This window comes from Belonocnema kinseyi, chromosome 2 (genome assembly GCF_010883055.1).
Source record: "Belonocnema kinseyi isolate 2016_QV_RU_SX_M_011 chromosome 2, B_treatae_v1, whole genome shotgun sequence".
Lineage (NCBI taxonomy): Eukaryota > Metazoa > Arthropoda > Insecta > Hymenoptera > Cynipidae > Belonocnema > Belonocnema kinseyi.
This window is the reverse complement of record NC_046658.1, coordinates 66,096,904-66,110,335: the sequence shown is the minus strand read 5'-3', so window position 1 is coordinate 66,110,335 and position 13,432 is coordinate 66,096,904. Positions and strand designations below refer to the sequence as shown.

Below are 13,432 nucleotides of genomic sequence, written 5' to 3'. Positions count from 1 at the left end.
TTGCCTCTGTAAGTGCTTATTTTGAGGAACTTCCGAAAACGCACTTTTCTGAAGGATTAAAAAAACTTGAAAAGCGATTAACCAAGTGTATAGAGCTCCAAGAAGATTATGTTGAAAAATAAAAAAAAAATTTACCCAAAAAGAATTGTTTTTATACTTTATTCTAAGGACTTATTGAACTACCCTCGTATTTTCGATTATGACATGCTAACCAGCTCCACATCGGGACCCAACTAGATTGTTTGGATGATGAGAAAAAAATGACATTTTTTTAATATCAATTTTTCATATTGGCTCAAAGAGAAAAAGATTAAGTTCAAAATCACAATTTCAATTAATTTTCCCACCGATTTCAAAAAATGTATACCCAAAAAAAATTCTCCAGATATAAGCCAAAACGGTTAACACTTAGGGATGGCGCAAGACCATAAAGTTTCCCACTGATTAATCGTGGCAAAAATTCCACTATTTATAAATATAATATTTAGACGCAACGACATGCTGGCTATGTTGAGGGTCTTAGGATCCCCAAAGAGAAGCCCAAATGTGACAAATGTGAATTTTACGAAATATAGTGCTTTATTATTGAAGCTTATTGGGCATTTTTTATTAATAATAATGAATTTAAGTACTCTGAGTAATTTTTAAGCTAATGTTGAATTTGCTTCAACAATTTAAATTTGTGTTCTTTGACAAATAATCAAAATAAAATAATTTGCTTAAACACATAAAAGATTATTTTAAAAATTCAAGGGTGCCTGAAAGCGGCGCTTGCAAGATAAGCGGAGTAACGCAGTTTAAGGTATCGCACTGTAAGAAGCCACAAGAAGAAGGGGACTTGATTGTATATAGTATACTTAAAAAATCAAGCAGAAGAAACATTGTATCGCATAATATTTTTGACGGATTTTATTTTTTTTTAGTACTAATATGATTTTGGAGAATACACGAAACTCTCGCTTTCAGTCGCCCCGTTCTCAGCCTTCCTAGAACTGCTGGCTCAAGTAGTTTCTCAGGGGAGTAGGGCAAGAGCGATTGCAACATTATATATATGTTACAGGCAAAGTCCTATGTCCCGTTGGCCGTTACACCGCAGTCTGCCTAGTCCCTCTGCGAATTGCCTGAGCGATGTCAGGCCAAGTGCGAAGTAGCACTTTCACTTTGGACTCTGCCTAGTCAAATCGCGAAGTGACCGACAGGCTCAGGCAAAGTACGGAGTAAAAAGAAAACCTTCGGGTTCTACTTTTTCCACTGCACAGTAGGCTGGCTCGAGAATTTCCAGTTCCAAATAGTCTACAGATCACAATTGTGAACAACTTTAAAAGTTTTTATTTTAGAAATGATCAGCACGAAATTTTTAAGATAACTTACTGAGCACATTTATCCATTTTTTTTTTTTAAATATATTTATTTCACGCAAGTTATTTTCTATAAAAAAAGAAAAAACTCAATATGTATAATATTTAACGTAGATAAACTTAGAAAACATAAATAATTCATTTTTAATATTTTTATTGTTCTAAAGTGTGAATAGTTTCCGATTTCAAGCCTTTTGAGAAAAAGCCAATTATTTAATGCAAATTCATAGATATATATTCCATACAAGGCACCAGTCTATTATTTGTAATAAATAGATTATTAATAACAACAATGGTTTATTGTTGATTTATTTGAAGAAAAATGATTTAATATACGTGTAAAATACTTTTTATTATAAAAGATAAATTGTAAAATTTTATAGATAAAAAAACTACAATATTTATTGTAAAAACCAACGTTCCAGTAAGAAAGAGCCAGTAGTAGTTCTTTCGGTTTTAAAATTTGTTATTAACATTTAAAATATTAATTTATTGAGATCGAAAATCACTGTTTAGACAACGCTACTAAGATTTAGTATGGCAAATAAAAAATCTGTCTTTAATTAAAATAGATAAATTGAATATCTGGTTTAAAAATGGTTTAGCAATAAAACTTCAAAACAAAACTTTCTTTTAATTAAGTATTAGTTTCGTAACTAATAAAGAAATGTTATTTCCCCACTCCCTCCCTACCACCATCCTTTTATTTAGTGACTGATGCACATACTTAGTTATCCTCAAAACAACAATAGTTTAATCTAGTTACTAACGTGGTCTTCGAATTTCGGAAGATTTTTGAATAGAAGTTCTTGTACTAATGTTGTAAGTATTATAAAAAATAAATTTTTTATCTTATGGTTTGAGTTTCAGTGTAAATTTCCGAATAAGTTGTTTTTATCGCCCTCAAAATTGCAGTAAACTTATCGCGTATTTCGAATTTAGAAAGATACTACGTTAAATATAATACATATCGAGTTTATTTTTCTATTTTTTTTTTTTTAGAAAATAACTTGCCTTAAATAAATAATTGTATTTGAAATAAAAATTGATCAATATAATCAATAAGTTTTCTTACAAATTTAATACTGATTATTTCTAAAAAAGAAAACTTTCCTATCCGTTTACAATTGCGATCTGTAGGCTATTATGAATTGTAAATTCTCGAGCCAGCCTACTGTGCAGCGGAAAAAGGAAGCCCTGTAGGTTTTCTTTTTACTCCGGACTTTGCCTGAGCTTGTCGGGCACATCGCGATTTGACTAGGCAGAGCCCGAAGTGAAAGTGCTATTTCGGACTTTGCCTGACACCGCTCAGTCAATTCGCGGAGGGACTAGGCAGACTGCGGTGTCGGAAACGAGTCACTTGGCCCTCACTGTTTACGTTTCTGTCCCCCCGAAATCAGTCCATGGCCATTTGAAGGCAACGCCCGACACTTGACTGAAAGCGGGAGTTTGGTGTACTAATTTTTTTATAATGTTTCTTTCAAGCATTTTGTTTTCGAATTGTTCGAGAGAATAAATTATTTTAAGGCATCACTTTATTTTCGAATAATATTCCTAAATGTTTAAACAAATTTAAATTCTATAAAAATTTTATTAAGAGCGTTCCTACAAAACAAACAAATACCTCATACTAATTTAAACTGAAGAAAAATTGAAAAAATACACATTTTGCCCTCTTTATACCGATAAACAACACAGAACATCAGTAATATAAATAAATTTTGAAGACAATTTAAATTTGTTTAAAAATGTAAGAGTAGTCTTACAAAACAAAGTAGTACCAAAGAATATTTCAATACATCACAAAATAAAAAAAAAAAAAATATTTTTACCAAAATAACGTTGTTTCAACAATTTAATTTTGTTTGCAGATTTAAAAGTATCCGTAGGAAAAAAATTAGCACTTAAAAATATTCAAATATTTCTAAAATTAAGTTGTATCGAATATTTTTTCACCTTTTTTTAGGTTTTCATTGTTTTTTCGCTACCCCTAAATATTAACCAATTTGGCTCAAAATTTGAGACCTTTTTTTGGCACTTAAACAAAACTTGGTGATGAGAGCAAAGAAATTCAAAAAGTGGAAAATAAGGGCCACCCTAATAGTCTCTATACGTGGAAAAAGTATTGAAAAGAAATTTCAGGGGGGTCTAAACAGAACATAATAATGTTTCATTTTGAAGAACAAAAATGGTGTCAAACATCAAACTTATTTCAACAAAATTGAATCAAAATTAATAAATTTTGAGCAAAATAAACATTGAAAGGAAAAAATTTTTGTTTAGTTTTGATTTTGTTGATGAGCTGGAAAGAGATTAATATCATACTTTTTTTGTATAACACCTTAAAATAATTAATAAACACTACAAACCTTCTTTATAATCTACCATTATAGTCATCATATCATCTATGATTTTTGGTGAATCTAAAATAACCAAAGAAGCATTAACGGCCTGACAAGCTCGTTTCGCGTCGAGCCACTCCAAAGGATAAAATCCGATCCAATATGGACAACCATTGACATTTATTGGAGAAGGTATTTTGCTAATTAATTTTATCAGAGCTGAAGGAAAGAAAAGTTTTTTGGAATTAAATTAAGATTAGAAAATTCGAATAATTTTATCCAAAAATTTAAAGCAGGACTTACGTTTCTGACATAAAATATGACGTTTTCGATCACAATTAGTACTATCATAAACTGGATCTTCGCAGACATGCCTGTCCAATAATAAGCAACCAGTCAAAAGTCTAGTGTCATTTGGCCATAATTCATTGACAGTTATCTTATCACTTGATGCCAACCATTCCCATGACTTTCCTTTTAAATATCCACCAATCCAAACATTTTCCATCGCATCTAAAATATATATTCAGATACATTCAAAATTCAAATAAATATAAATCAATCCAAATATGAATGAGTTACCTGGTCTAGCTCTCAGCATAGACATGGCCACAGCCTGGGCTACTTTTTTAGATTTTATTTCAGCAATTTGTAGTCCTTTTTGTCTGCATTGAACGACAGCTTCTGCCCAAGTAGCTCTTGCTGAGTAAAGAGTGAACTCTTCATCATTCACTTTTATCACATCCATTTCGTTGGCTCTCGTTTCAAATCTATCAATTTCTAAATTATTTAAAAACACGTTAGTATAACCACAAGCATTTGAAAAACAAGTTTTTAATTTAAACTAATGCATTGCTTTTTTAAAATAAAATTATGCTATAGTTTTGTTAGCAATAAAAATTGTAATAACTAATTATATTTCTTTTTTAGAATTTACCACGTTGACATATGAAAGGCCTTTTTTTAGAACACTGAAGAGGAACAAAAGTCGGAGTACTATGTCTTTTTCGACAAACCATTAAGCAATTTTCATTATTTGAACTGACACCTAACGAGTCCCATATTTTGAGGTCTCCATAAAAAGTGTGATCAAGATTTAATTTTTGCTTTTTGTGAAACCAATACCATGAATCTCCATTATCGGACTGAGCACCAATCCAGAATTCCCCTAGTTCTGCAATCCAGAGCATTTTCATCAATTTCAGGTAAATTATTTGTTTTTAAAAGGCTGCGGCTACACGACTATCATAACTTCGGTGCGAATAGCCGGATTTCTTCAGTAGGACTAGACTGCCTTTTCACACAATAATTCTCGAGAATTATTTAACATTTATTTGGCCTGCAACTCACCTAAGGTGTTTGTCATCGCGCGAGCTACAAAATCCGCCTTTTCTTTAGTATTCAAAACTGCAAGTTGAGCTTTATAATTTAGACAAATTACACGAGCTTCGTCAAAAGTGACTTGATATACAAAAAATAGGTATTCCACATCATCGAAATTAAAAATTTCTACTTTATCGTATTCAGAATCTGAATCTGGTGAAAATAAACTCAATATTATACCAGACAAAATTATGTTTAGAGTATTTTGTAGAATTAAATTTTGTTGATTTATAAATTTAAAATTTAACTATAATTCATTTTATACTTAGTAACTCGTTGTTAGTTCCCTGTGTTGCTTGACACGCACAAATTAAACACAAAATGATTGATAACATATTTCAGATTGCAGAATATCCTTTAGTTTAGTGCAATTTTTCAAACAATAGAATTTTTAAACTTATGATCCGCAAATTCATTTCAGACTACGGTGCATATCGCTAAATCTGGTTCTGATTATCGTTGTTTTCAAACAAATTATTTCAATCAAGAATGAAAACGTCAATTCTCTGTTCGCTCGAGAATGGGCTAATAGCATGCTTTAAAAGTACTTTAAAATATTCATATCAAGGGTGTTGAGTAGTGAGTAAAAAATACCATTCAAATGGAAGAATTTAATTGACAAATTTACATTTCATTTGTTATTCTATTTTTAAATAATAACGAGGCGGATAAAAGCCACCTATCTGCCAAGGATAGAAACTACGCGTTGAGGTCCAGAAGATAAAGATCAATAATACTTCTTATAATTATCTAGAAAAATAAAATAATTAATATTTGTTCATTTTATATTTATTATGATTAAACTAAATTTGAAAGAGGAATCAAAAATTTTTTTATTTTGATTTTTTCTGAGTTGGTACGTTCGTACCAATGGTAAGCTCAAAAGTTATCTGCGGTTGATAAATGCAGCGCGATGCTTGAGATTTATTAGACTTTTACCGTTTGTTGATTACTATAAGCTTATATAGTTTTTCAAAAGCATTTAAAGTAAACTATATATAAAATAAAAACATTCAACTAAATGATAACTTTTGTTATTATCAAAATATTGATTACTAAGTTGTTTGCAATTAATTCTGAACCAATCTATTCAGATTATTACATTTTCGAAAAAGGAAAATGAATAACACCAAAAAATCAAAAATTTTCAAAATCTTAAATCATCCTTTCTGCCATATTCAAACAAAAATAGGATATATTTTGATCAATTGAAGTAAAATATTTATGTCCCAATTAAAATAATGTTCAGTAGTATTCATAGGCAATTATTCAAATTCTAGAATTTCATTTCAAATAAAATTTCTTCTATTAGCCAAAAACTGAGATCGGCTGTATTACAGAAAGAATGGTTGATTATGTGCAAAATTCATAAGATTTTGTCGTAAAAAGATTGTTAAGATTGATAACAAAGTAAGTTTGGATTTCAAAAACGAAAGAAACAAAGAGAAACTGCATGAAATTTAAAAAACATGAAAAATAATGTAAATAGGATAAAATTACTTATAAAACAGAATTTTGACATAAAATCAATTTTGACTAATATATGGAGAATTAGACCAAGTAACTTTTTGTATAAATCTCTATGGTTTTTATTTTCAGGTATTAGGTGAATGTTAAGTCGCTAAAGTTTATATTATTCATTCATATTTGCGGTTTTCATAAGAATATAAACCCTGATGAGGAAATCTCAGTTGGATTCGAAAATTGTTGCTCATTAGTATTATTAAAACGGAGGGGAAAGAATAAGGAAATATTGAGAGTTTGGTTGACTCTTTCTCCCTATTTTTTTTAAATTTAAGAAATTTAAACGAGATTAAAATCAAATTTAAAATACTTTTTAACTTCCAATAATCAAGTTAATGTGAAGAATTCCTGAAAATAAAACCAAGAATCTAACGACCAAATTTGGACAACCACCATAAAATGTTCCTATTGCAATTTGCAAAAAAACTTGATCCCTTTTTCCCCTAAAAAAGAAAGAATTCGTTTTCCCTTTGGACAAAAATAAAAAAAGGAAAGAAAAATGAGAAGGCAACCGACCAAATGCCCTTCCTTTTCTTTTTTCCTTTTTTTCTTTCATCTTTTTTATTTTTATTATTATCAAATCACAACTAAAAAAAAAACATTTGTAAACATTACTCAGGAACCTTTAGCACCCTTTTCAAGGCAAACAAAATCAAAATAAAAGAAAGAATATTTTAATTTTTAATATTAAATACATATTTTTCAATTTTTTTATTTTTAATATTTTTTTTGTTATTATTATTTTTTTATTGTCTTGATAATGGTACTGTATAAGTGCTAAAACGTTGGTGAATATTTTTCACAAATGTTTTTTTATTGTGATTCGAGAACAATAAAAATGAAAAAGGCGAAAGAAAAAAAAGAGAAGGGAGGGGATTTGTTGGGTTGCCTTCTAATTTTTCTTTCCTCTTTTTTATTTTTGTCAAAAATGAAAATGAATTTTTGTCTTTTCAGGGGATAAAAGGGAAAAATTTTTTTTGGATTGCAATGGGAAAATTTATATGGTGGTTGTCTAAATTTACTCGTTAGATTCTTGGTTTTGTTTTCTGAAATTCTTCACATTAACTCTTTTTTGTTGTTATATATTTGTATCTAATAAGCCGAAAAGAAGGTAGTTTGGACATATAATTTTAATTTTAGAGTTTTTTTATGCTCCATTTTGGATACATTAAATGGCCCATAAAAAGTAGGTTTCGTTTCGATCTTAAATGAACTATTGAGTTGTAATAAATCAAAAAAGGCATTTACACGAAAAATGTTATCCTTTAAAAAAATATTTTAAAAAGAATTTTAAGGTTCATATTTCAAACTTTTTTCCTACATTCTAAATACATATAGAAACATGTTTTTTAGCGTTCCTGTGTGGAAATTCTCCAGCTTAGCCTTTATTGTTTCTACAAAGAAATGTTTAAAATCTGCCTGATTAGCGAGCAGATTCTCATCGCACGCTGAGTGCGGCTCGCTTCGCTCGCAAGTCGGAGCTGGCCTAGTGCGCACTACTGTTGGTTCTCGCGCTTTGCGCTCGGTAATATATTGCACAGACTTTTTAAAACTCAAAGTATCAACAACAGTAATTTTGTTAATGTAAACTCTCTTTTTGTAATTACATAATTATTACAATTCATATTATGCATTTGAATGAAAAGGAACACATGTTGTCTACACAACAGCCGTACCGTTTTTAAGTTTTTAATTATATCCCTATCCTCAGTAACAACAAATTTCTCAATTGAGTTGCCTATCGCATCGTGTTCTACAATGTAGTTGTGGTCCCCTATTGCTTCATCTCGCAATAATTCCCTGAATGAATCTCTTAAAGCGTCTAGGGCGGAGAGTCAGGCAGCTGTCGAACAGAAAAACCTAGCAAGTGACATTGGCTATATAGACACTTCGATTAATAGGGGGGGGGGGGGGGGGGGGGGGGGGGGGATTAGTTTTAACCGAAAGTCATAGTTAGTTGGTGCTTTATGCAGAGAAGGTCACCAACCTTCATCAGAAATTATATAAGGAATATTTTTCGATTATTTGGTTATTATTTGTAGTATCATAAAATATTATAACTTTTTGGACAATTTTTAGATTAAAGTTATTCCTTTGAAGGAAACTCAACCTATTTGTTGAAAAAAAATTTTTATTGGATAAGTAGCTGTTGATTAAAATCCATTTATATACAAATTTATTAATTTTTGTTACTAAATACAAATTATTTTTTAGGCACATTATTTTTCTTATGGGGCAGTTTCCCGAACGCTGTAATACAGCAAAGTGAGTAAAAAATTTGATCCTATCTTGATGCGCGCAATTTTCACAAGTGCAAGACTTCGAGGAAACTTTTTTGCCGAACTCCTTCGATCCAATAACATACTATTTAATTTCTGAGAGTTCTTGAAGTACGCGAAATTTTCATTTCGTGTGCTTGAAGAACTCTTAGAGTGCAGCTCGATGACCGAAGGGAGAATTAAAAAATATATATATTTCTTTCTTTGTGTCGTGTCTGTCGAACGCCTAAATCCAATAAAAAATGGAAAGATTTTTAACCTAAGTTGATGCACGCACTTTCCATACCTACAGACATCGGAGGAGACATTCAAATCGTAAAAACGATGATGATTCGAGATTTTTTGTTGAGTTAAAAATCAAAGCACAATGAAAAATCCATTAAAGTTCAGTAACCTATTTTCTCTGCTGAACTAGCATAATTTTTCTCGAAATTTTCAAATATTGCGCAGGAAACTTATGAGCATTCAAAGCGTTCAATTTGTAACTGGTGACAAATATTATACAGGTATATTTTTATATGTCAATTTTATATTTATCTTGTGTATAGATAAGCCTGGGTTCAAATATAATTTGTTTAGAGAGAAAAAATTGTGTACATTTTCAAATCAAATAAAAATTGCTTGATTCACTTAAATATGATAGCCAACATAAAAAATAGTAGATTATGTACCTTGGCAGTAAAGTTGAACTTTATACGAGGATGCAGAATTTAACGTATGAGCCGAAGGCGAGGACGGTAAAACGGCATCCGAGTATAAAACAACTTTACTGACGTGGTGCATACGATACTCTATCTGAAATAGGCAGGAAAGAGCTCTTTTTCTGGAAAACGGCGCTTGATTGTACCGCATACGCACATGCATGAGGTGACGTTAGAAGTCCAAAATCCACTTCATATTAAACTTAGGTTTGAAATTAATCTTCTGAGTCTTTTCTTTCACTTTTCTTTCACTTCTCACTAACTTCTTCCTCCTTGCTGTCATTTTACGTGCCGCTCGTCGCAATACAATAAAGTGCTACTTTACTGCCACGCACACACACACATACATTACTATTGAATAGTAAGTAGTAATAATAATAATAGTAAAATTAAGTAGTTTTGAATAGGCGCCTCTAATATTATTCTATTTCATTATAAAGAAATAAATTTCAATCCCTTTCCAAGTTTCCGTTGGAAGACGGGGGAGGGGGGGGGGGTAAAGATATAGAGATGAACCATATAGCCTCCTTTCATGTCTAATATCACCGTTTCTTTTTTTATTTCGACATATGTCGGTGCACCTCAATTTTTTAATTTGTTAAAATTCATTTGCTATTCTTTGGAATTCTTCAAAATCAAATGAAAAAAGAATTATTGAAGATTTAATATTGTTATAGATGCGGAAAAATTAAAGTGGTTTATATGTAAACCAATTTAAATTTACAAGGAATTGAAAATATGGATAACTTTAAGCTGGGACTTCGTAAAGTTTGTCCACAAAGGTTTTGAACATCGACAAAATACATCTTTTTTATGCAAACCATTTTGCTGCAAACGCTACAAATTTTCAGAAAATTAAAATAACTTAATTTAATATTTTTTCTTGTTGTAATACCTTTCGTGAATTATTTTGAGAGATTGGTTAAGGAGGCAGGAAGCTGGAAAGAGGGTAGATCATTTAATCATTTTTGTTTTTTAGTAACTTCCATCAAATCACTGTGACAGATTGTTTGAAGGTTAGGGAAGCTGTAAAGGGGGTAAACCTTGGGAAAGGGTGATGAGTTCAAGTTTCATGTGATCAAGTAACCCCTCTCCACACTTTCCCAGGTTTTAGATCTTCCTTTTAAAATGAACCGTCATCTTGACTCGGACAGTCAGAATGCTTGTCGTTGTCACTCCTCAGCCTCAATTAACCAATCTGCAAAAAGAGCGTTATGAAAGAAAGAAAAAACCGAAAATAATTCAATTTCGTTTATTTTTTATTGATCAAAAAAATATATAAAAAATTTATTTTCTTGAGACCTGTTATTTTTATGTAATTTCACATTCCATATTTGGCTTTTCATTTTGCACATGTCATTCTTTTGTTGTCAATTTCACGACGAATGCCTTGATATTTACGAGATAAATCCAAGACAAGAAATTCAAGGTGCAGGTATGTCTCATCTTGACTTGTCTTCATGCTCGACATTTCTTCATTAGACTAGAAGATTATTTCTTACGAAGTCCTAACTCGAAGTTAAGGGGTGAGCTTTGTGGACTTCATCCGAAAACGCAGCACTAATGAAATATGAATGGAAAAATCCTCTGTAACATTTTAAAGTCGTATTTGGTATCGTTTCTTCATGCATATTGTATTGTAAATAGTTTGAATGCTGATTTGTTTGAGAATGACGATGAGGACCATGAATGATCATGATGACCGGTCTGATGACCAATGACTGTCAAGTCACGGCCCAGTTCAGTGGTCACGATCGTCAGTTTTCATCCCTGCCTAGTTAAGAAGGGGAGAAATATCTTTTCGGAAATTAATTTAATATTTGCACATAATTTTACAGTATAAAATTAATAATTAACTGAAATATAAAGTAATTTAGAGGTAACTGTATTATCATCAGAGATAGTAACTATCAATGAGTGTAGATATCTTTTTCGCCACTATGAAAATATAAATCAACCTATCCATCAAGTTAACTCTCCAAATAACGGAAAATATTTAAAGTCCTTACAGACTAGATGAAAAATAAATTTTTTCTGAAAAAAGATCTAATCTCGACTGATGGTAACTATCTCTAATGATAATACAGATTCCTTCAAATTACTTGCATCATTAAAAAATGTAACATCTGGCTTAAGATAGCCAGTATTTCTGAAAAAAGATTCTTCTTTCGATCTCTCTAATAGCTTAATGGGAAAGCATCCCACCGACAATCAGAAGTTCTGTGGTTCGATTCCCAGTGGAGCGACGAGAGAGTAGGTCTTTTTTCAGAAAAAAATTAATTTTGTAATATAAAGGTGACAAGTAATAAAAGCTTCAATTGAGACCTCTAAAGTTTGGAACGAAGTTAAAAGTTAGATGATTTTACGCTACTGGGTTTGAAACCATAATTTGAATATTCCGTGCAATATGAAATCAAACTCTAATAATTCCATATAAAGAATCAATTTACGATTATTCCGTATAAAAAATCAGACTAGAGCTGCTCTGTACATAGAATCAAGTCTGTATGTAGACAGTTGGATTTTTGCAATATAATTAAACAAGCAGACCGTTTTGCAGCATGTAATCAAATATTTACCAATTTTATACAATAGTCAACATTGCCAAGAATTCCATAAAATTTTAATACGTGCTCTCCAGCGGTCTGGTTTTGTTTATTTTCATCACCAAAAGTTGAAATAATGCAATTGATAAAAATGGACTTGAGTCCATATACAGAGCAACTCTAGCCTCAATTTTTTTTATACGGAATAACCGTAGCTTTCTTCCACACATGAGTAGCAAAATTAAAACTAAACCAACATTCGCTTCGCAATTAAAGACTGTTACTACCTCCACATAATAATTTAAATTTCCTCTCATCCATTCTAAATCATATCCTCTCATCTTCAGCCAACCCCATCCCTCTCAACATCACTTACAGCAAAAGGCCAATGGTTTAATACAAATATTCTCTCGATGCCAATGAGGAAAGAACAGAAAAGAGGCGGCAAAGCTCAAAAAACGTGGACAAATGAGAGAGAAGAAATTGCTTGCTTATAGAAAGAAGACAAAACAGGAAGTGTTTTGTAGGAATAAAGGAACGTGAGCAGCAGAAACAGAGAGGGCAAGATATAGTATTATATTGGATGTGTTGAGCTCTGTGGAGTATAGGGGTGAATTGGTGGATGGTAAGGTGATGAGGAGGAGGAGGGAAGGCTAAGTTGCTAATTAGAGCCAGATTAAACGCTTGTCTGGGGAGCCATTTTCCTTGCCTCTCCTCCACTGGGGTAGGCGGACTGGGGGTTGAGGCAGTTTGAATTAGGCTAGGAGGGGTAGCTAGAGGAGAAATCTCCTAACTTGGTGGGGATGAGAGGAGAAAACTAAGTCGAGAGGGGGATCACTGGAGAAGCAAACTGTGGGTGATTCAAGGGGCACGGGAGGGCTTAATGAAAAGCGTTTGCCCCGTAAAAGTTAAGATTAATTGGCGCTTGGGGGGTGGTTACCGCGGTAATCAGCTTGGTCCAGTGGTTTTCATACCTATCTTTCGAAATACCAATAAATTTAGAGTCTTTTTATACTTTTCTCTGATATTAGAACAATCTTATATATAACTAGAAATTGTCAAAATGTGCTCCAATGAATATTGAACTTCAAAACTTTTAAATTTTATTATTCGCTAATCAAATATACTTTGGGGGCTTCCATAAAGGATGTCACAGTTTTTTTGGGTGAATTTTTGACCCTTCCCCACCATTGTCATATTTTGACAATGAGATCCTGTGAAATTGTCACAGACTGTCACAATTCGGCTACCCCCCACCCCTAAAACTTTTGCATGCCTATGGCCTAAAATTAATATATA

At 31.7% G+C, this 13,432-nt stretch overlaps 1 protein-coding gene across 5 annotated transcripts in view; it reads right to left on the bottom strand.

Annotated features, from left to right (window-relative positions):
• The window catches only part of LOC117168167, a 12,785-nt gene extending 7,316 nt beyond the window's left edge, over positions 1-5,469 (bottom strand). For all 5 annotated transcript variants that reach the window (XM_033353603.1, XM_033353605.1, XM_033353604.1 and 2 more), the window contains exons 1-6: positions 5,349-5,469; positions 5,051-5,236; positions 4,638-4,874; positions 4,283-4,480; positions 4,004-4,213; positions 3,728-3,919 (exon numbers count right to left, since the gene is read on the bottom strand). In XM_033353603.1, coding sequence (XP_033209494.1) covers positions 3,728-3,919; positions 4,004-4,213; positions 4,283-4,480; positions 4,638-4,874; positions 5,051-5,236; positions 5,349-5,418 — 1,093 coding nt within the window. In that variant the 5' untranslated portion in view covers positions 5,419-5,469. The remainder of the gene's footprint in view (positions 1-3,727; positions 3,920-4,003; positions 4,214-4,282; positions 4,481-4,637; positions 4,875-5,050; positions 5,237-5,348) is intronic.
• Positions 5,470-13,432: the final 7,963 nt, after the last annotated feature.